The sequence below is a fragment of the Halichoeres trimaculatus genome, unplaced genomic scaffold, assembly GCF_033239565.1.
Source record: "Halichoeres trimaculatus isolate MK-OKI-2021-1 unplaced genomic scaffold, fHalTri1.1 fHalTri1_scaffold_9, whole genome shotgun sequence".
Taxonomy (NCBI): domain Eukaryota; kingdom Metazoa; phylum Chordata; class Actinopteri; order Labriformes; family Labridae; genus Halichoeres; species Halichoeres trimaculatus.
In genome coordinates, this window is record NW_027437188.1 from 18637906 (window position 1) to 18660086 (window position 22181).

At 40.1% G+C, this 22181-nt stretch overlaps 1 protein-coding gene across 3 annotated transcripts in view; it reads right to left on the reverse strand.

Annotated features, from left to right (window-relative positions):
- fam168a (family with sequence similarity 168 member A) overlaps positions 1-22181 on the reverse strand; it is a 39072-nt gene that overhangs the window by 8838 nt on the left and 8053 nt on the right. For 2 of the 3 annotated variants that reach the window (XM_074679762.1, XM_074679761.1), the window contains exons 2-4: positions 5122-5229; positions 4343-4434; positions 985-1065 (exon numbers count right to left, since the gene is read on the reverse strand). In XM_074679762.1, coding sequence (XP_074535863.1) covers positions 985-1065; positions 4343-4434; positions 5122-5183 — 235 coding nt within the window. In that variant the 5' untranslated portion in view covers positions 5184-5229. The remainder of the gene's footprint in view (positions 1-984; positions 1066-4342; positions 4435-5121; positions 5230-22181) is intronic. The other variant, XM_074679764.1, reaches the window with a different exon arrangement.

Genomic DNA, 22181 nt, shown 5'->3' on the forward strand with positions numbered 1-22181 from the left:
TCCGGCAGCTGTTACTGGCTGGCTTCCCATTCCTTCACCATCAATGTCATTCCACCCGGGATCACCACTTAATCTATACTCCCTTTACGTTACTGCGACCTCCACAGAACTCTAAACAGCCTTCTGATTACTCTAAATAAAGGCACGTTTGTGCACGAGTGATGTCTAAATCCCAAAAAGCTTTGATGGTTATCTAAAATACAGGACAACAACTCTGAGTTTAGTGCGAATAATCAACGCATAGATTCAGCAGCAGTGACAGTTATAGATCGTCTGCTTTGAGGAGTGTAATTCATTCAAGATGGGAAGCGCTTTCCTCGCCTAAACCCAAGCACTGACAAACTTTCATTTCCACAAGCAATAACTCAAGTCTGAACTGAGATATTAAATCTTAAGTCACAAGCAAGCTTTAACACACTGCTCTAAGTTATTCAGAATGAAGAGTTACATTTTTTATTGTCAAGGTTTGTAGGCTTAAAGAAGCTTACTTCAAAACAAGCCCAAGTATTCCCAACTGCCAAGCTTTGAATGATCATCAGATTAATCCTGAAATTTCATGAATGACGATTTCTTGCTAAGCTCCTTTGGTCAACTGTTTTCATGCTTTTATTATGAAATTGCATCAGTGGCGTCTGGTCAAAAGTCTTTCTTTATATTTAAACTATGGCTTTCTTTTTCTGATATCAATTTAAAAAAGGCAGGACAAGTCTAGTAGTTTGATAGTAAAGAATCACCTGCATAAACCTGTTTGTCTGTGTGACATCCTTTGCATTAATCTTCAACACTTCACTCTCTTTGTTTCGTGTCAATCTGTGGTTTTCATTCTTGGAAAGTGTAAAGAATACCCCCTCACAAATGAACTCCTAAAAAAAAAAAAAACTAGGCTAAACTATCAAGCTTCTCCCCTGATACCGCCCTGTTTAGCATAAAGAAGACACATCATAAGGGCTCTTGGTGCATATTTGAGTGTGTGTTTGTGCTCACCTGGTGGATACCCAGGACTTCCTGTTTGATAGAGGTTGGGTGTGTAGGTGGGAGCCGTGGCAGGATACCCACCTGGATAGCCTGCAGGACATCAGAGAAGAGAAGAGAAGGGAGAGAAAATATCTGAAACCAGAGCTTAACAAACAAAGAGGACTAAAGAGACACACAACAAAGACACCTCCCCCCAGCACACACACACACACACACACACACACACACACACACACACACACACACACACACACACACACACACACACACACACACACACACACGCACACGCACACGCACACGCACACACACGCACACGCACACACACAGGTAGGGCAGTATTTGGTTTGGAGCAGTATGTGCACAGATGGTGCTCATTAAAAAAAATTGTCTGCACCAATAACACAGTCGGCTGAATGCTCCTTACATACAGACAAGACACACCTGCCAATATGGTGTGGGAGGAGATAAATCCAGGAACATTAGCGACACACTCAGATACGCGAGGGGGAGGGGGGAACACTCTCCACACTCTCTTGTGCGTCATCAATTATACACACAAACAAACAAGGCGGATTTTGACCTGAGAAAAAGCTTTCAGTGATAAAAAGGTGTGTGTCTGACAAAGCAAGGGGAGAGGAGAGAAGAAGCAGGAGAGGATGTAAGTAAGAGAAGTGCTGCTCTCTGCTGCTATTATTGGCAGTCAATCTCACACAGTGTTCTGTAGCTTTGCACCTTTTCTATATATGTAGCTGACTGCTGCTGTATGTGAGCCACAGGCAGCGGGAACTGATCTCAGAGAGATGTGCAGCAGAATCAGGGGGCTCAGATAGTGAATTACACCTTATTAAAACAGTTTGATGGACAGAAACATGGTGTATTTTGTCACATTGAATGCAAAAAAAAGTTGCATTTATAGGTGCATAACTTTTACATAATCTTTTAAAGTCTAGTAGTTGACTTAATGAGTCAATAACAAGAAAATTGGTTCAAATCTAATTTAATTGTTGAAGAACTTACACAGTGGTAGATTGAATACAAACCACCAAAAATCTAAATTTTCAGCCTTTTCAGAATATGCTGCTTTTCTTCCTTCAATAAACTTACAACTTTTGCATTTTTCATAGACCAAAACTTTGAGAACAAAGCAATCTAGAGCGATTTCCCCTGAGCTCTTGGAAATTTATCATCTAAATTTTTTATGTTGTATAAATAAATATATCTTATTCTTTTAAGGATAATATATGGTTTGACTGAGACTCTAATTGGTTGGACACAGGCATAATTTTTCAGTTTGGAAATGAAACAGCTCAGTCTTTAACACGGGGTCAGTTTCCTTTTAAGTGGTTTCATGATTGGTTACTCAGTTCAACAGCCACAGGACACACAGAAAACAGTGTTTAATCATTCACTGTACAAAAGATGAACAATAAGAACCACTGCTTTTTATAAAAGCAATTTGGTTTTTCAGTAGATCATTTGAACTGTAATGACAGGATATTGAATTTAATGAGCATCTTTTTTTTTCAATGGAAGAAATTTAGTCACTAAAATACAAAAAACAATGAAGGATTAGGATAAATAAATGATTGATTTATAAAATTCTTGGTTAGATTTGTTGATCAAAGGGAGAGTTTGTTTAATATGGAGGTGCTCACATTCCTGAAAGGTCATCATTGCACATTAAAATTGAATGGACCTTCATTTAATGTTTTAACATGTATAAAATCTATGAAAAAAAGACTGGAAGGGGGGGGGGGGGGGGGGGGGGGGCTACTCAGACTTTGTTCTGTGACTCTCCGAAATTTAAACTAATCTTAATTTAACGGGAAGCAGCTCTCGTTTTACCCCTCGCTCTGTGCATACATTCAAAGTTTGTGAGTTAACACAAAAATCCGACAACCATTTACACCTATGGGGCTGAGTAGCTTGCTGGTAGAGCAGTTAAAGTGCACTGAAAGCCTGTACTTTTACTGTAAACAATTACATCTTAAGGTCATGGCCAAAGGTTTGTGGGCATTCTGCACAGAGAGGTCCATTTACTTCCTCTGTGGGTGGTTGTTCATGCCACTTTGGTTCATATATATAGAAAAAGAGATGTGTCTTTCTGCAGAAAAATACTGCCCATCTCCCTCCAGTCTTCACCATACCACCCATATTCAATGTTACATCAAAAATGCTTGCTCTAAAAATGCAAAGAAATCTTACAACTTAAAGGTATTTTTTTACTATTGATTGATTGAAAAACTGAATCACTTAACACTGAAAATGTAAAGCTATATAGTATATGGTTAAAATAATGTTGATGACAAAAAAATGTAAAAGCTTTGGTAAAATGCTAAGCATAATGTGCATTTTGGTAAAAATGAAAAATAAAAAAATGCATGGTAAAAAAACTAGGGGTAGGAGAAAAAATTGAAATATGATGCATATCAAAAAGTTACCACTTTTCTCCAACAGAGCGTAAAATGTTTTTCTCTGACTCACGTGATGTGTATCTTATGAGAAAACGTGGCTCCTGCTATAATCTTAAAGAGGACATATCATTTTATTTCGTATTGGACCCCGAGTCAGACCCGGACGGTTCTGCAGCTCAGAAGGAAGAAAATCCACCTCGACACAGATTATGTCAGGACGCTTCAGTGTGGTGAGTCAAACCCGCATAACATGTATAGTTTATATGTGAAAATATAGGCAGACTTCACCAATAAACTATTTCTACAACAGGGCTCCATCCTGCTCCTTCACTTTTCTCTGTCTGTTGTATCCATTATGCTGAAAGTGTAGTCTAAAGATCGCCTCTACCGTCAGTTCTTCACTATGTTATTACCGCCGCATTATTGTGGTCCAGGTTCACAGTGCATGTCAGAACAAGCATGCAAATATCACAGTCTCACAAGTATTACGACGTCTGCTAAAACTACAGTGTTTTAACTGCTAATTGACCATGTAAAGCTGAGCTGCTCAGCAGAGCAGAGTCCCTGCATCCAGCACTCAGTCAAGTTAGCCAGAGCTAGTAGGTAGCTGAATTTATACTCCGCTCTTGGTGGGTGTATCCCTCGCTGGCGGTTGTGTGACTAACTGACATCACAGAGGAGGAGCTGCTTTATCAGATTACTCCAATAAAAAGAGAGGATCCTCGTGTCGTCACGAAGGTCGAAATCTCGCGGCCAAATGGCAATGACCTATTTTCAGAGGCATCAAATCTCGTTCTAGGAACTCTGTTGTATAGCTCTGTTAGCAAAAACTAGTCAACAGCATTCCTTTTTCCCCCCACAAAAAAACTTCAGTTTGCACTATACAGAGAGCTATCAAAAGAGTATCATATTGAAAAAGATGAGATTTCTGTAGGCTTGTGTGGTTTTACCTGTGAAGGCCATGTTCTTGGGGTTTCCATAGGGGGTGCCAGGCTGAACGGGGCTGTAGACTGGATTCATAGCTGAAGATAACCTGTTCTTACTGAGGAGAGGAAACAGACAGTGTGGCAGGAGGGGCAGGGATAAGAGGAGACACGAAGGGAGAAGAGAGAGGTAAGCGATGTAAATTGGAAAAAAAAAAAACAGTAAAGATTACTGCACACACACACACATACACATACACATACACACACAGAGAGAATAATCCCAAAGCTTGGTTCCAGAAGAGACATCCAGCTAAGGCATTTTGTCAGCATGCAGCAACAACATAAAAAAGAATCCTCACACTCAAGGGGGCTCAACATAAGCATGTTTTTGAAACATGCAGAAGAACTGACAGGAAAGCACAAGGGCGCGTGGATCCACTGAGCGTAATGCTTTGATTTCCTGTGCAGCGTTAAAAAACGTCTGAATAAAAAGTTGCCTTGTTTTCTCTAACACGGGGCGAGCTCCACCAGCCTGGTTTCAACACAGGGGTCAAGAGGAGGACTCAACTCACAAAAGTTGAGATGCAGGAGAAGCCGGAGTACAAGTAACTTGTACCTGAGGTGTTAAAACTACATCTCCCATAATGCATTTTTGAAACCAGCTTCATAATGGTCACAAAGAAGACCCGGAGTGCTCCTCTTTTTGATTTAACTTACCTGTACAATGACAACGTGGGCATGTGAAACTGTGTATGTGTTTGTTTGTATGTGTGTGTGAGTGTGTGTGCATGCGTGCCCCGTACCTCTTGTGCGTGTCTGGTTGATACATGAAACTGAATTTGTCTGTGGGATGCCCGCTCGCCATTCTTGCTGTATGCAAATGAGGAAGGAGTGGAAGTGGATATGCAAATCTGAAATTAAAACAGCGAGAGGTCATGATTACAATGAACACAGGAAAAAGGGGGGAAATAAAAAGAAAGAAAGAAATCAACAGCAAAAAGCAAGCACCAGTGCAACAGCAAATGGTTAGTGACAGCAGCAGGGGGGCTGCGATTTAGACGGCGTGTTTGGAGTGTTTGTTTGTGGATACTGCTGGGTTTTTATCCCGTCATAACTGTGCTACAAACAGAACACTGGGTGGAACATTTCAGTCAATATTTGGAGAACTGTTTGCTATTTTGCATACACTATCTCAAATGCAATCAATCGTCAGTTTGAAAAACAGAAAAATTAGCGCTCTTCTCCGCAACTTTCTGGTTCTTCACCTCATATTTTATTCATCTCAGTGTTATGTAAAGCCGATATGATGTACGTCAAAGAGAAAAGTGCAGCACAAGTATGAGAGCATATTTATATTTGATGTGCTCAACCAAACATCTATTACAAGCAGCAAAGCAAACACTGAAACAGCCAAATGAAAAAGCACAAAAACCCAGTGATCGGGCAGGTGACGTAGAGCAAAACAACAGGACAGGGACAAAATATAGTCTTGCACTGAGCCACGTGAAAGCATGATCCAAGTGAGCCAGATCCACGAAAGCGATGCACAAACACAGAGCGGAACAGCTGAGGAACAAATAAAGAGGGAAAATGTGAGTGAGCTGCGTGGTGTTTGGAGTTTCTGATGTGTGTGTGTCTTGCTCTGACAGAGACGGGGTCTGGTGTGGGAAGACCAGGCGGCTCTGCCTGGTCTCTATGCATAGCTTGGTGGTATATGGTATGTATATGACAGGCTGCGTGAAATATGTTGTGGCAAGCACTCTGTACACGTCGCCCACCAAATAACCGTGTAGGGAACTGCCAACACTCATTTATCCATGTCTGCTTCCTGTAGATACATAAATTTGTCAATTGGATTGTATTTCCAGCTCAAATTGAACAGATCCAACCTGGGGGGAGTTCAGGGCCAGTTAACAAAATCCTTTGGAGGGTTACAGCTTCACTGTCATCGTTTCTGGGCATACGCTGTGATGTGATGATGCCAGACGGCACTCAGTGACACTTCAAATTAGGCGAGGAAGCATTTCAAAGCTCCATCCAGGAACGCTGACGTCAAAATGCTCGCACACACTTGACGCTGAATGTGAGCAAACAAGGGTGCAGCTGCTCCAAAACTGTTAATGCGCAGTTTCTTAAAACACACAAGGTCCAGAGAAGAAACAGAGCCAGAAACGTATGTGGGTAAGACATCAAAGCTGGTGATATGTTGACACTGGTTGATTATTTATAAGTCATAAGAAAGAGATTGACCTTTCAAAGAACACTTCTCACTCTATTCCTCATTGATCTATTGTATCTCCAGTGTGTTCATTCTTCCCTTTGGGTTTTCTTTGTTCCCACAGCTCTCATTCCTCCACTGCTCTTATTCACACGTTTTACCATCACATTTCTTTATGTCTGAAGCCTGTGTCAACATTCACATGATTCATTTCTAGTAAATCCCCCCGGGGCTTGATAAGGTATTTCTGGTCTGATTCTGGTTAAGATCAAAGAAAAATACAAAGGGAAATTCATCCAGCTGGCCTGTCACGATAACATATTTTGTGAGATGCTAATTTTCCAAAATATTATTGCCGATAAACGATATTACTGTCAATATTATTTTGATTTTTTTTCCATTTTTTCACTGATGTAATTATGATAAATGGGATAATAAAGTGAAAACACCATGTAAAAAGCAAGAAACTTTAATTTCTTAAGAGTATTTAACTGTAATTAAAAGGTCAGGATCTTTTAAATAAAATAAATTAAACAAAAAATATAATAAATTTAACAAACAAGAAAGAGAAAAACAATACAATGAAAATGAAATGGACTCTCTTTTAGAAAAAAATACATGTTAATGAAAATAATTAATACTAATCAAAAACAATAAAACATAGACCCTGTCTCTAAAGAAAAAACAAAACTCCAAAAAAAGAAAAAAACAACAATAAAAACTACAGCCTAAATAAAAGGGAGTTTATACAGTTCCTGAATTGTTTGTAACATGTACTTTTTCCCAGTCAATCCGTACTGTCTGTCAAACATTTTGAACATTTCTGGCTTTCAACCGTATTGAAGGGCTGCATTTCTTTGGCAATGTAGCTGTCTTTGAGTGCCCACCATTTGGCGCTTTTATTTCTATTTACTTTGCAGACCAAAAGCCTCAGTAAGAGCTGATTGTCAAAGAACAAGGCTCCGCTGCACCTCCCCTTCTTCTTCGTCGCCACTATTTTCAAACAAATGCGACATATCAGCTCGTTGGTGTTCATGAGCTCACACTTTGTTTATTCTGATAAACTTAAGAACCGTATCTTTGGTGCCATCACTCATATTAGCGTGTGTTTCCTCCTTACCCTTCAGGACGCTCGCCTCAGCTCTCTCCGTGTGTACGTGCTAGCAGCCCCGTCTTCACCCCAAAGATCGAATTTTTGACAGCTGCTCACTCCGCTACAAATCCGCTTAATCCGCTATAGAACCTATTCACCCAGATGTTAGGAAAGATAGACGTAGTGAGCCATCTTCTCATTCAGCCTCTTTGGTCAAAAGAGAGGAGGAAAACAAACATGCATGCATGTGTCAGTTAATCGAGGCTGGCAAACTTACCGAGGACATTTTTATTTATCGTTTGGTTAATCGATTTATTGGTTATCGTGACAGGCCTACAACCAGAGAATCAAAAAAGTGGCCTAACTGGATTTGAGCACTTGTATCGCCTTATTATGACTTTCATAGTCACCATTCAAGTTTGAAATGTAACCACAGTTGATCTACAGAGATCTGCAAAGGGACCACAATACAAACTTAGTAAAGCCTGTTTCCACCAAGCTCATCTTTGTTATTTAGAAATCTGTCCCAGGATCAGTCAGTGGAAATGCCATAAAATGTGTGCTGTGCCGAGACGAACCAAACTGAACCACTTGGTGGAAATGGGGCTTAAGAGAATCGAGGAAAACCTGCTAACAGCTCTGTGAGGTTATAAGACTGCTGTGCTTTGGGCTAAATACTAGCATCAATGTGTTAAAGTTCAGATATTTGTCATGTATAGTTAACCATTTTGCACCAAACATCAGGGGTAATGTTGTCTGATGAGGAAAATGCATCAAGATAAATCCATGGCTGTCAGGATCAATCACCGTCACACAATCAATGTTCAACCCACGCTGCTGCCAGAGGAGAAGTCACAAGTCCCAGGTCATCAGGGTTCAGGATTATTGATCTCTTTAAACGTCAGACTTCAAGCATCAAATCCACCAGACAAGAGTCAACGGTAGGGTTGCCACCTGTCTTATAAATTACTGAATCATTCTTTATTTCACACGTAAAAGTTGAGTCACGTTTTGAATCAATACACAAAAATGTTATCTTTTACATCTCCGTCATAGTCAATCATCTTTATTCTATGATCTGCCACTGACAGAGCATAAACTTATCGCAGAAAGTAAAGATATGTTTGGTAGATTTACTTTGTTGTAATGCTTCGTTGTAATAAATCTGATTGTGTTGTAAAGTCTGTTTCACATTTAAATAAAGCAACATTTTTAAAGAGCATGCATTGTGGGATGAGCAGCAGAGCCGAGAAAACATGCCAGATCTTCTCATTGGTAATGCCAAACAGCTTGTTCTGCTGTTAGGGTTGCCACCTTTGAGGCAGAAAAATAAAGGACAGCCCCAGTAAATGCCCCCCCATGGTCTGATAATCCGCCAACATGATCTCAACTTTTCATTCTTACACTGACAACACTGACTCTCCTTCTGTAAACTGATCCAAAATCATGTAGAGATGAGTTTTCAGAGTTATTTTTTTCAGTGGATGATGTCTCATCATGTGCTCTGTGTATCTGGAATGTATTCATTGACAGCCTACCCAACCCACCAAGGATTTGAAGAAAAAAAAACATTTTCCACATTTCTCTTTAAAAAAAATGAAGGGTACATTCATCAAAATGGATGCAATTTTGTTTTTCACAATGTCTCCAGCAAAGCAGACTCTTAAATTATTGGATCTTAGTGTCCAAGCAAACAGAAGGAAAAAAACAGCAGAAAGTATGGCAGACCATGTCAGATTCAACCCATTTTATTGAGTTTTTCAGCCTATGGATCCCTGACTGTTCACTGAGGGAAATGATAAAATCTGAACTGGACCTGACAATGAATAAGGACGCGGTCACACTAGCAAACCGTACCGTGCTTAAGCACGCTTCAACCCTTAAGTCCAGATCATTTGGCCAGTGTGACCGCAAGTGTGTCATGCTTAAGCATGATTCATTTCTCTGCTCTGGCACACTTCAGAGAAGTGGGCTTCAGCGCACTTCACTTTATGCACGAGCAAAGGCATGCTGACAGCTGGTATGATCAATAACCAAGCAGCAACCTCCAGTCTAAAATTATGAGACAATGCGGAAGTGCTAAATTCTGCTGCTTCTAGAGCAGGCATGGGCAAACTACGGCCCGGGGGCCACATGCTGCCCATTAAACGTTTTAATCCGGCCCGCTGAACTTGAAAAGATTAAATGAATAAACCTTGTTAATGTTTTATTTTCCCTGCAATTCTGATGTTTTCCCACTAGATGGCGCACTGTAGATACATTGGCTTTGTTGAGGTGAAGCGTAGGCCTATTACTCCACCTTTGCACTTTACCCTCTGACCCATCAGCCCTTCTGTAAAGATGAACAGACCTAAGAAAAGGAAAGTGGACAAAACAAAACTCATTGAAACACATGGAAGTGTGGATATGCACGCGGATAAGATGGAGTGGATCGTCAGCTATCTGTTACTTGTGAAAAAAAAGCTCAGGAACATGTCTGTATAATCCTTCAATGTGAGTTAATTGTCTAATTTTTATATAGAGACATTCACATTTAATATCAAAATATCGCACAAACAATTTTGACACAATCTTTTATTTTTTTAGTTTTTTCATTTTTAAAACCAGGAAAGAAAAAAAAATGTGTTTTTCTGTTGTTCTGTAATTCCGTTTTTGGTTTGGTTTGGTTTTGGTTTTAAAACAGAAAAACAAAAAAAAACAATTCCATTTTTTCGTTTTTTAAAAATTTTGTTTTGAAACAGAATAATGAAAGAACAAACCATACACGGATTAAAAATCCCATTAATTTCCATTGTCTCATATTCTAATTTTAATTTCAAAACAAAATCAAAACAGCGAAAAATAGATCGTTGCTTGTTTTCTGATTTTTAATTTGAAAACGAAAAATTGAATAACAAGTCGTTATCTGTTTTCTGATTTTGGATTCTTAAACAGATATGGAATGAACGAATGATACCCTGATAGTTACCAAAGCACTCCATCCATCTGCTCTTGGTCCAGCCCCTTTGTCAAATGTTAGAACCCATTGTGGCTCATGAATCAAAAAGTTTGCCCACCCCTGTTCTAGAGTGTCCGCAAGTTCCCCAAGTCACATACACAACAAGCCAAGAAAAGACATTTCACGGCAGAAACTGACCTATTTATAGCCTAGTTAAAAAAATGTCTCCTGTCTGAATTGCTAACTTCATATCCGCACACACTGAACGGGTGGTTAATTTTTTTCTAACTCTGCAGTTCAGAGGATATTGAGCCCGCCCAATCAGAGGCACAGCTTAGGTCATGTGACTGACAGGTTCCCCTTTAGTTGTAAGCGAAGCCCTTGCCACTACCAATATAGCTGAGATAGCTGATTTGCTTCATTTTGTTTCAAAAACAGACGGGTGACGTCAGGGGAGACTACGTCCATTAATTACACAATCTATGTCAATGAGGTACGAATGCTGCAGCTGTTCTGAGGGGTATTCATTTTAAACGGTTGTGGGAGTGTTAGAGAGCTGTGTTGAACCATGACAACTTAACATAAGCCAAAAAGTCTCTAAAGTTGTAGCAGTGATCTGTGCGTCTCGTACTAACTCTGATGAAATAGGGTTTTGTGTAAACAGACGCTTCATGATAACGTAGGCGGGTCATGCATGTGTGTGATACCCGCTATAGTCTGGATCATATTGGAGTAGTGTGACCACTGGCCGTACTCTCCAGTGGGGGAACGGCGCTGCAGGGGTGCAGTCAAGCTTGAGTACAGTCGGTTCAAATGGCCAGTGTGACTGTGCTCTATGAAAGGATGGAGAGTCAATGTGTTGAGCAGAAGTATCTCATCTTTTGTTTTAAGACGGAGGTGATGATGATGCCAAAAGACTTGCAACGACACACACCACTACCCATGACTGTTATTCTGCAGGACACTGACCCTATTAAGAAAAACAGAGACACTACAAGAACAAAAGTGCAGCGGACAAAATATTTCTCTAGATGTTTCTGTGATGAGGAAACATGAATCAAAAGGAAAAGACCTTAAATGCCAACATTTTGTTCAGTGCCTGAAAATGTCTAACACAAATCCACATTGCTTTGAGACAGAACACCAGCACATAGTGACTGCTGCTGACGCTGAGCAACCAGAGCGAGGAATTGAGACTGAGCTCTTTTAGCCTCCAAAAATGAACTGAAAAAGAATAATCTGTCTTTTTATTCTGAAAAGTATATTAACATGGAGTTTAAACTGCAGACAAATGAGAACAGACTCATCTCTGTGTAGGGTTGCAGATTAATATTTGCTTTGAGGATACACTTAAATGTATCATAATGTAAGTAAAAATCAAATGAGAAAGAAAGAATCAAAGCATCTGATAAAGAAGTTTGAATGTATGACTTAACTGCAGGAAGAAAAACACAGAGTGATCACTGACTGAATGAGCCACTGATCAATTTTCTACTGTCAAACTCAGGCGGCGGTCTACATTCATTAACTGGTCCATTCATCACTTTAGCTTTTAAAATGCCAATCTGTAATCACATTAGATCATAATCATTTGCTGTATGATTAAATATCCTGCATTGGGATACATAAACTATTTTTAAACTGACTTGAGACAGCATTGTTTTCAAATCATCGAGAAATTCACAAGAGTCTGATTAACAATGACTGGTTCAATGCAAGGAAAATGTTCGCAAGGACATGTTTTATAAAAGTTAATGTTAAGGTAGTGACTTGAAAAAGACCATAAGGCAAGCAGTAAAATCTACCAAAGAAAGCCTTCATTGTAAAGTTTGTACTTGATACATCCGTCATCCACAGTCTGACTCTTTAAAAAAGAAGTTTTACACATTGACTACAAAGATGACAGGGCTAACAGCAGCATTACATCCCTCCATCAGCCAAAGAGCTGCATTAAAAACTGGGACATGTGCCGTTTCACCATCTCAGCTAAAGTGTTTTCCCTTAATCTGAAGGCAACTCCAACACCTCTTAGCGGGCTGTGACAGTCTCAGTGGTGATCATGTTACCGAATGTTTGACTGAAAATGACCTTTGCTTTCAAAAGACCAATAAATGTTTCAATGAGAAAAGGACACATTTCAAACTGAGATGCTAATGAATGATGTATAAGCAACACAGGACCATCATGTTTTAAATCTCTTTTAAAGACACATTTTTATAGATGTGCTTTTATCAGAGATTTTAGCTGAACATGCTTTAATCGTCAAAATGCTGCTTTTACTTTATTTTATTTTTTAACTTTAAGTGACAGTATCATGGGCAGTATCTAAATCTTTTAGATTTTTTTTCCTTTGTTGATTTAATTGTTTCAATCCTTAATGCTTCTTTTTTTTAAAGATGTTTTCCTTTCTTTTATTGGTGATGGTTCTTAGTCTTTTATATATTTTAATATTTTTCCTCACATTTCTCTTTTACCTCTCTTTCACTTTTTCTCTTCTATTTATTTTTACTGGTTGCTTTTATGATGTAAAGCACTTTGTAACTTTCTTTTGAAAAGTGCTATATAAATAAAGTTTATTATTATTATTATTATTATCATCACGCCACAATAAAACTAGAAAAGCACTCAGAGAGCTCAGACTTCCGCCTAGCATATTGTGATTGCCACGCAACACTTTAGTCTTACTTTAATGTTATACTCTCTTTCAGCAGACTGTCTGCTACAATTTGTTGTTAGTGGCAGGTTTGTACGATAATTAGTTACCTGACAGTGTGGAAAATTATGATGACCCAGCACATATTTCATATTCCAGATCTTAGTATCCAGAATATTGCAAGGATCTTGCTCGTACTTTTACATGTGTCAGAAATTATGGTGACCTTGTCTTGTATTGTTTTGCAAAGCAATCTGACCATTCCACGTGGAGTTATATACACATATGGTGAAAATGGCCCTATCTCACAATGATAAAGAATCATTAAAAAAAGTCCTGGGTTCAGACAGTGATCCGGATCACCTCCAAAATTTAATCACTCTTTCCTTATCCCGTTTTGAACATTTCCTGAAAATTTCATCTGAATCCATTCATATCTTTCTGAGTTATGTCGTTCACGGACAAACAGACAAACTCTCAAAAACAACCTCCTTGGCGGAGGTAAAAAGGCAAAATATCAGAAATAGTCTCATAAAATTAAATTTATAATTCATGTTTATAAATTTTTCTTTGTAGCTGCAGCTCCTGATATGAATGTCCGACTGTAAATTTGGAATGCTCTCCATCTCCCACATATAACACACACACATTCAGACCAAGGATTCATTCAGCACTGACTGATAGTATTAAGCAGAGCTTCCTGGCTTACTCTGAGTTATTTTTCAGGACTTTGTTAAGCTTAAACTCTATTAGAGGGACTTCATTTAGGCTAAACTCATAAGCTGTAGCCTCAAGGCCCAGCTACGAACAGCTTGCTGGACTGCACGCTAACATAGCTAGACTGTGACTGTGAGTCTCTTTAAATGTTTTGTGTGAGCTCACTAGGATGGCAGTCTGGTCCTGACCAGATTGAGATCTTCAAAGTTTATGCCCTCATATTTAATTGCGCATGCTAATATAAATATGTGCGCGTTTCAAAACAATAATGTTGGTTCCACTCCATAAAGGGAGATTCCCGCTGCCTGGGGGGACGGGCAGAGGTAATAATGAGGGAGGAGGAGAAGGAGGCAGCAGCAGAGGGAAGGATTGTGAAAGAATAAACCTCAAACACACACACACACACACACACACACACACACACACACACACACACACACACACACACACACACACACACACACACACACACACACACACACACACACACACACACACACACACACACACACACACACACACACACAAAGAGAGCTACCATTCCTGGAGAACATGTACAATACAACACAACCCCCATGCCGACTCTATCCTCCCACATAATACCTCACCAGGCTTCTACTCTTTAAGCAACAAATCAAAACCGGTGGGCGTCATCACACTTCAGCGGAGGAGAGAGTAGAACTGAACAGCTTTCTTTTTTTAATCCTCCAGAACACAGCGTTTCACCCAGGTCATATGAAAAGGAAACAGAAAGAAGCAGAAGACAAAGACTGCTGAGCGTGATGTGGTGCGTCAATAGCATCTCTTTCTACCAGAGCAGTGCAGGTTTTAAATCCACAGACAGAAATTCAGCATCCATACATGAAGCAGCTTATTTTTCCGGGTTTTTTTTTTAGTTGATTCCTAACTTTATTTCCCATTCACAGACTGACTAAGTAAAGCTAGGTAAAAATTCTGCATAAATGTGCACAGGTGATCAGACTCATCTTGATATCACGTTCCATCACGGGACCCAGGGGCAGGATAAATGAGCTCTCAAACTATTGATTGGTTTGACTCATAAAAGTATGGAGGCAAGGTCTTTGAAAATACCTGGTTTTAATCCCCCTCCTTACCTCTGTAGAGCTCTGTGAATTATACCTGATAGAAAATTAGGTTTTAAGAGCCTTAACAAGAGAAAATCAGCATTAGATCCAACATAACACAGGCCGAAAGCACAGTGAAATCAATGCCTGGCGTCACAATCAGGTCTGACATCCATATTTCAAATAAAGACAGGAGCCATCTCTCTACAGCACTCACACTGAGAGTGATGAAGCCAGAAAGGCCCCCCAGCCTCCTACACAATCAGACCTGCCCTGCAGCAGGGTGCTCCGAGCAGCCCTGGGCTATTTTCAATCCAGGACAGCACAATACACGGTGGGACAGCATCTGGCCTCGTCTCTGTGCCGGCTTCTTTTCCTGCTTTCCTCTGACACACTCATCTCATCAGTCACATATCTTACGGGCCTGCAACCTTCGCTTATGGGATAATATTGTGATGGCTGCTGAAAATTGAAATATTATATGCAAAGAGCCTCTTTGTGAAACAAATGGCTTTGAACATGGTGGAGTTAAAGCGTTTTCTTCCTCTGTTTAAGAAACTGAGACAGTTTGGAATACATTTTCATAGATAAGATATTGAAGATGAGGTTATACAGTTAATTTAATAAAACAAAAACAAAATTAAACTTGAGCTGTTTCTACTTGATAAATCTAAAAGTGATTCAGCTTTGTTTTAAAGTGTGATTTATTGATCAATTTATTTTTATTTAGTTATTTATTCTTTGACGAACTGTGAGAGGCTTTAGGCGGAGTCTCTGTTGGAGCTGTTGGTTAATTATCACAAACTTTACTGAAAGAAATCGTCAAAGTATCTGGATTGTTAATGAGATCTCATCACCACTTGGGTAACAAAATTAACAGTGGGCTTTAAAGTGATACTCCGGGATGGAACAAGTTGGGTCCTATCACAAGGTTTAGGGCAGAAATTACCCCTACAGCAGTGTTTTTGTGCAGCAGAAGCCCAGAGCACTCACACCAAAAACCCCCTCCCTGCTCCTCTACCGGTTTCCTCTGCACTCAGACGGGGCCATATTTTACTTGTCCAAAAACACAAATAAACGGACTCCCATCGAAAAAATCTGATATTGGTCTGCATTCACGCTTTATTTAGAGAATTTTCAGCGTGTTACTTTCACACAAAAAAACGCTAAATAAGGCCCTAGTTCTCATCGTGTCGTAAAACGGCGCTACCTCTGCTGCAGAGCCACAGCTGGCTATGAGACGCTCGCCGTTTAGTGTATCAGTCTGCGCACGCGCGGCGTGCCAGATATTAACAAACGCAGGTAGTCTGCCAGGACAAAGAGACACGATGAGAACTAGAGACTTACTTAGCGGTCTACTTACTGTGTTTAAAGTTTGACTTCTTTATTCATTGTGTTTACAGCTTGTTCTAATTTATTTATAAATTTAACAGTGTTCTGTCTTCACTTGAATCATATGGGTATTAAAATAATTTGTGTTCATATACAGTATATATCCTGTGTATATCAATGAATTTATAATATTTATCAGCCGATATATCGAATATCGGCTTTTTTTTTGCCCCCAGTATCGGTATCGACATCGGCCCCAAAAATCCCATATCGGTCGGGCTCTAATAAGAAGATTCCTTAATAACAACAGCATGTGGTCCACCACTGATCACAGAGCATTAAAACAAGCACAGCCGCTAAAGTTGTCAGAGTCAACATCACGCCACTGATGCAAAAAGTTTGAGGTTTCCAAGGTGGATAAAACTGCGGCAATTTGCAAAACAAGTACTACAAGGGTTTGCAGAGGTGAAAAAAAAGACCTTTACCTGAGAGGATCCAAAGGTTTTTCACAATATGCTCTCAAACATATTCCTGACTGTCCTGTTTGATGGAGTTTCCTCATATTTACACTCTCATCGACAACAACACAAGTGTTATAAGCTTCACCACCGTCAAATAAGCAATAGCTTTTGAAAGCATGCTTATGCTTTGAAAGGCAGTAAAGAGAGGAGACAAAGCTCATAATATGGCCAAGGCTACGGAAGGGGATGTATACAGTGACTTCAGCTGGTGAGGATGGAACCATATTGGCTTGCTATATTTTAGCTTAGCATCTTAGCTTTTATATATGGCATTAAAAAATATACAACTTTGATCAGTGAGGGCCACACATACCAGTCATATGTTGTGTTTACGCTGCAGTGTAGCCACTGGGGCTCCAATTAAATCGGTAATGGAGGCTACTATTATGCTATACTACCAGGATGTAAACAAGCGCCAGATCACAACATTTAAACTTCCATTTAACCAACCAGAAAATCACTTGGTTGAAGAAGATCCCTTGTAAATAACCTACAACCACTGTAATCTTCAAACAATAGGGGGGACTTCTCAGAAATGGCACGTTTATAGCATAACCCCTCACTCAGACTACACCCTTACCTCTCCACCAATTGCTGCGGATACAATATTCCTTCCTACAAAAGAGAGGAGCTGATTTTTTTATGCTACAACACAATCATCTATACCAAAACAAAACAAAAAAAAAACCGACTCAATGATGCATCCCAAGCTTTTAAGTAACCTTGTGGAAGGCTCTCTTCTATCAGGCATCTAAGTTTAGAGGTACTCCAAATTATTGATTGGCTCAACACAGGTGCATCAATTTGTATTGATTACTCACAAATGAAATGCCACATCAACTCGATTACAACTAAGAGCAAATAATGAGGCACCAGGCAAGGCCAAATTTCCATGCAGTCGTGAGATTGATTTTGACTTTGAAGCTTAGAATAAGAATTGAATCACAAATGCACTGAAAATCAGCCGCTGCAGAGTTTTTTTTAAATAAAAACAATCTTTGTTTTTCAAAGAATAGCCTCGTCAGATTCAAACTGGTTAATTTGGATTCCAGGACCAAGAGGTGATAAGAAAACACATATGCCCTTAAAAGGAAGTCCTCAAGTGCAAACATACACTCACACAAAGGAGGAGAGACAGCTTTATGACAAAAGACTCAGCAGATAAACCCAAGACAAACAATCAATACCTCCAGGCAATACATACAGCAGACATTATTGCCTGCAGTGGAGGTGGGACTTCACAATTAAAGAGGAGCCAATCAAAGGCTGTAATATAGAGGTTGAAATGGAAACCAGCATATTTGATCGCATCTTTGCGCTAGATGAATCATTAGTGATGAGGAACAGCTTTAACCCTTTAACACTGGATGTGACAGTGACGACACATCGTACTTAAAACGACTGTTGTTCTTAAACGGTTTATACAATCGGAAAAATGCCGATCAAATGTTTGTGAAAGCTGAGACTGTGCTCTTTTGGTCAATATGTAGTTTTTATGGTAAGTTTTATTTGTATATTTGCGAAATTAAACGTTGACAATATTTGTGTCCGAAATCACTCACTCATTCCCTACTCACTATATAGTGAATTAGATGTACTGTATAGTCCACGCAATCGACTAAATTTAAACAATATTTCAAGACTACTCACTTGCTCACCAGCTGATGACGGGACTTTTCTCCAGCAGAGGGTGAAATGTTTCTCTTTGACTCACATGATGTGCATTTAATGGGAAAATATCGCTCCTGATACAATCAGCCGACATAATTATCATCATTTAACTTTTTCACATGGTCTAGTGTTAAAAAAGCCAACTAAAAGTCGCAAAAATCGTAAATATTGAAGAATTGCAAACTAAATCGAATTGGCACCCCAAAACCCGAAATAGAATCGAATCGCAAAAACAGTACATCATCACAGCCCTAAAAATCAATGCACCAAGCTTTATTTGTGCTGTTCAGTGTGGGTAGCCAGCTGAATCTCTTTCTCCATTTTTTCACTTTCAGTTTGTCCTGTGATGAGGAGCAGCCTTCCTCAGGTGGCGTGTGTGAGCAGACAGAGAGCTGTGGGGATGCTGGAGATTCTGGTGATGCTGTCAGCAACCTTTTTTTAATTTATAGAATAAGGAACAGTGCTCATTAATGTTAATGCACATGGTTTTTTAATGTTCAAACTCCAAGTTCATCATGTAAAATCTGTTCCTGGTGTTTGACTGTGGTGCTTTTTTCCTTCACTTAACCTCTGACATCATATTAAGTCTTTGTGTTTTTCTTCATCTAAACCAGGGGTCTGCAATAGGGCTGCCACGATTAGTCGACGTAATCGACTACGTCGACGATAAAAATTCATCGACGCAAATTTTAATAGTCGACGCGTCGTATTATTGTTTTCATCGTCGTTGTCACTTAGTGAAACCAAATACCAGGGGGTAATACTCATTTGTAACGTCAGCTCACAGCATGAGGTGCTGTGTTATTGGATACTTTTATGGGAAAAGATCACTAAGTTCATACGTGAGGAATATTGATGAGGAAAAATCTCCACTCCCAGAGAGCGCTGTGCGCTGACGGAGGCTCTGCATCTCCGGCTTGGACAGCCTGACAGCTCCCGGAGTTTAGCGTCTGATAACGTGATTTAGAGAGTCTCCTTCACTCTCTGTTACAGACAGATTTTCAGGATCTGAGTCACAAACTAGTGTCAAAACTCCCCTAACTTTTGAAAAGAGAGGACATTTATCCGATGGATCTCTCACTCGCAAGCTCACACTGCACCGGTAACACTCAGCGGGGAGGAGGAGGGGCGGAGTGCGCATGAGCGAAATAGCGCATGTAGAGAAACGAAACTAAACGCGTTGTCATGGAGAGCTGGGAGAGAGTCACCCCTAAATTCCACCGCAAGCGCAGCGGAGCGCCGTGGTCTTGCTCCGATTGTCAAACCTCACTGGAAGCAGCGCGCTGCTCCGCTCAATCTGGAGGGGGAGGGCTGGTCCTCGGAGAGTCACAGGCTCTCGTATGAATAGCGATATCACACGATCACCATCCACTCCCATAACTTTTGATATAGAATAGAATAGAATAGAAAATACTTTATTTATCCCCGAGGGGAAATTCAGGAGTCACCGCAGCATTTAAGAAAACAAAAGTAAGAAAGAGTATAGAAAGTGCAAAAAGGTCCATAAGAAATTAAATGACGACATCCCGTCCACCACTCGTCCACCACTCTCCAGCCCAGCCAGTCTCCACCTCCACAGGGTCCAGGACTGAGCCTCCCCAGCAGTCTGTTCAGTCTCTGTCTCCTGGATCCTGTCCGCTCACAGCAGGCGAAGCTCCTCCAATGTGGGGCCGGCGTCCGATGTCAGCTCCGTCAGCCACTTCCGTGAACAGCACGATGCCGCTGGGTTAGCACAGCTAGCTCGTCCATCCCTCGGGGCTAGAACCCACGTTCCCGACAACGATGGATGGAAGGACAGGTCCACCCGAGAAGCTCACACCCGAGAACCAGCACGTTGTCCTCACCTCCTCCTCCTCAGCTCGAGGGAAATCATCAAGCCTTACACTAGTTAGCATTGACATGCTACAGGCTGCTAACAGCTAATTTCGCATGTAAACAATACAGCCATGGTTACATGTAGGATCTCCAGACAAACACAGGAGAAAAGTAGTAAAAAATACCGTCGAACCCACAAAAAGTTTGGTGTCCGTGACCGACAATGATCCACTCCAAATACAAAGATGACGAAAAAGAGACGAAAAAAATTACAAGAAATGGACAAAGACGAGAGAGCTGCTGCAACAGGCAGCTACTTGGGTAGCGCCTAGCAACGGAAGTCCACACCTTGTCCTTTCTGCCTGTATCCTTATGAAAGGATATTTGGGATCATACAGAATTTTGAACTTATCCACTTCCAAGATCAGCTTCTCTTCATCCATGCCTTTGTTTTGCGTCTAGGACCCTCCGATCGACTGTTTACCTAATGCACGTGCCTTCAGATGTGGCATATGCTATAACATATAGGGGAAAGTTACGTTTGAGAGTCCGTGCATTGTGTTTTATTTGGAATCTTTCGGGTATTTTACGCAGTGACTTCCTGTCCAGTGCTTTCTTATCGACAGTGAATTTACGAGGTTTGGAAGCGGCGCAGAAAATAGACATGAAGCCTATTCCTCGCGCCAGGGCGCGGGCAGTGGAATTTGCCTGATAGATTACAATGGAAGCGAAACTGCTCCGCAGTACATTTCAAGTGCGCTGCGCTGCGCTGCGCGGCGCTTGCGGTGGAATTTAGAGGTCAGACGGGATCATACAGAGAGCAAAGCCCCAATAAACAAATGAACATTAAAAAACAAGCACAAAGTCACTAATAAGCGGTCTGTCCAACACTGCGTACAACTTCATTTCCCTGTTACCTGCTTCATTCATTTTGAGATTTTTTTTGTATAGTGCCTACTTATACTTTTTTATGTCATCATGAATGAAATAAAGATAAACAAACAAACATTACACAAGGCTGACCAATCAGAGGCGAGAACCTAAGTCTGGGTAAATGCAGTGAAAATGCAACACAGGTTGAATTATAAAGGTCTGCACATTTTAAAGGCCAAATTAGGTTGAAACATGAAATAATCGTGATTAATCGACTAATCGAAAAAATAATCAATAGATTAGTCGACTATAAAAATAATCGTTTGTGGCAGCCCTAGTCTGCAACATGCGGCTCTGGAGCCACAAGCGGCTCTTAAGATTCCCCATACTGGCACCCGGCCTTAACAAAGAAAATCATTAAAATCAAAAATCATTAAAATAAACACAAGTTATTTCTTAATCAATTTTGTGTGTGTGTGTGTGTGTGTGTGTGTGTGTGTGTGTGTGTGTGTGTGTGTGTGTGTGTTTTTTGTTTATTTTGTTCCAAAGCTGCCTTGTGACTCATTGTGGTACCTTTATCATTAAATTTTAAAAAAGTTTTAATTACTTGTCAACCAAAATTTGCACATGATAGGTGGCAAAAAATTAACAAAAAACAAAAAATGTAATGATAAAACACATTTTCACATGAAGCATTTGCTGAAAAATACCGAATTTGGGAGAAACAAAAGACATTGACGTTGGAACTGCTACGGAAAATTAAGATCAAAGTCACATCTTAACGCCCTGACATAATCCTAATTTTCTGTTTGCTATTTATTAGGATGCTAAACTGTGGCTGTATATTATGTTTGTATTAAAGTGGGCGAGTGTTTTTTATTAACACAAATATGAAAAGGACTAAAGGCCTGAATGTGCACACTACTCTTCTTTTTGGAGTTTTCTTT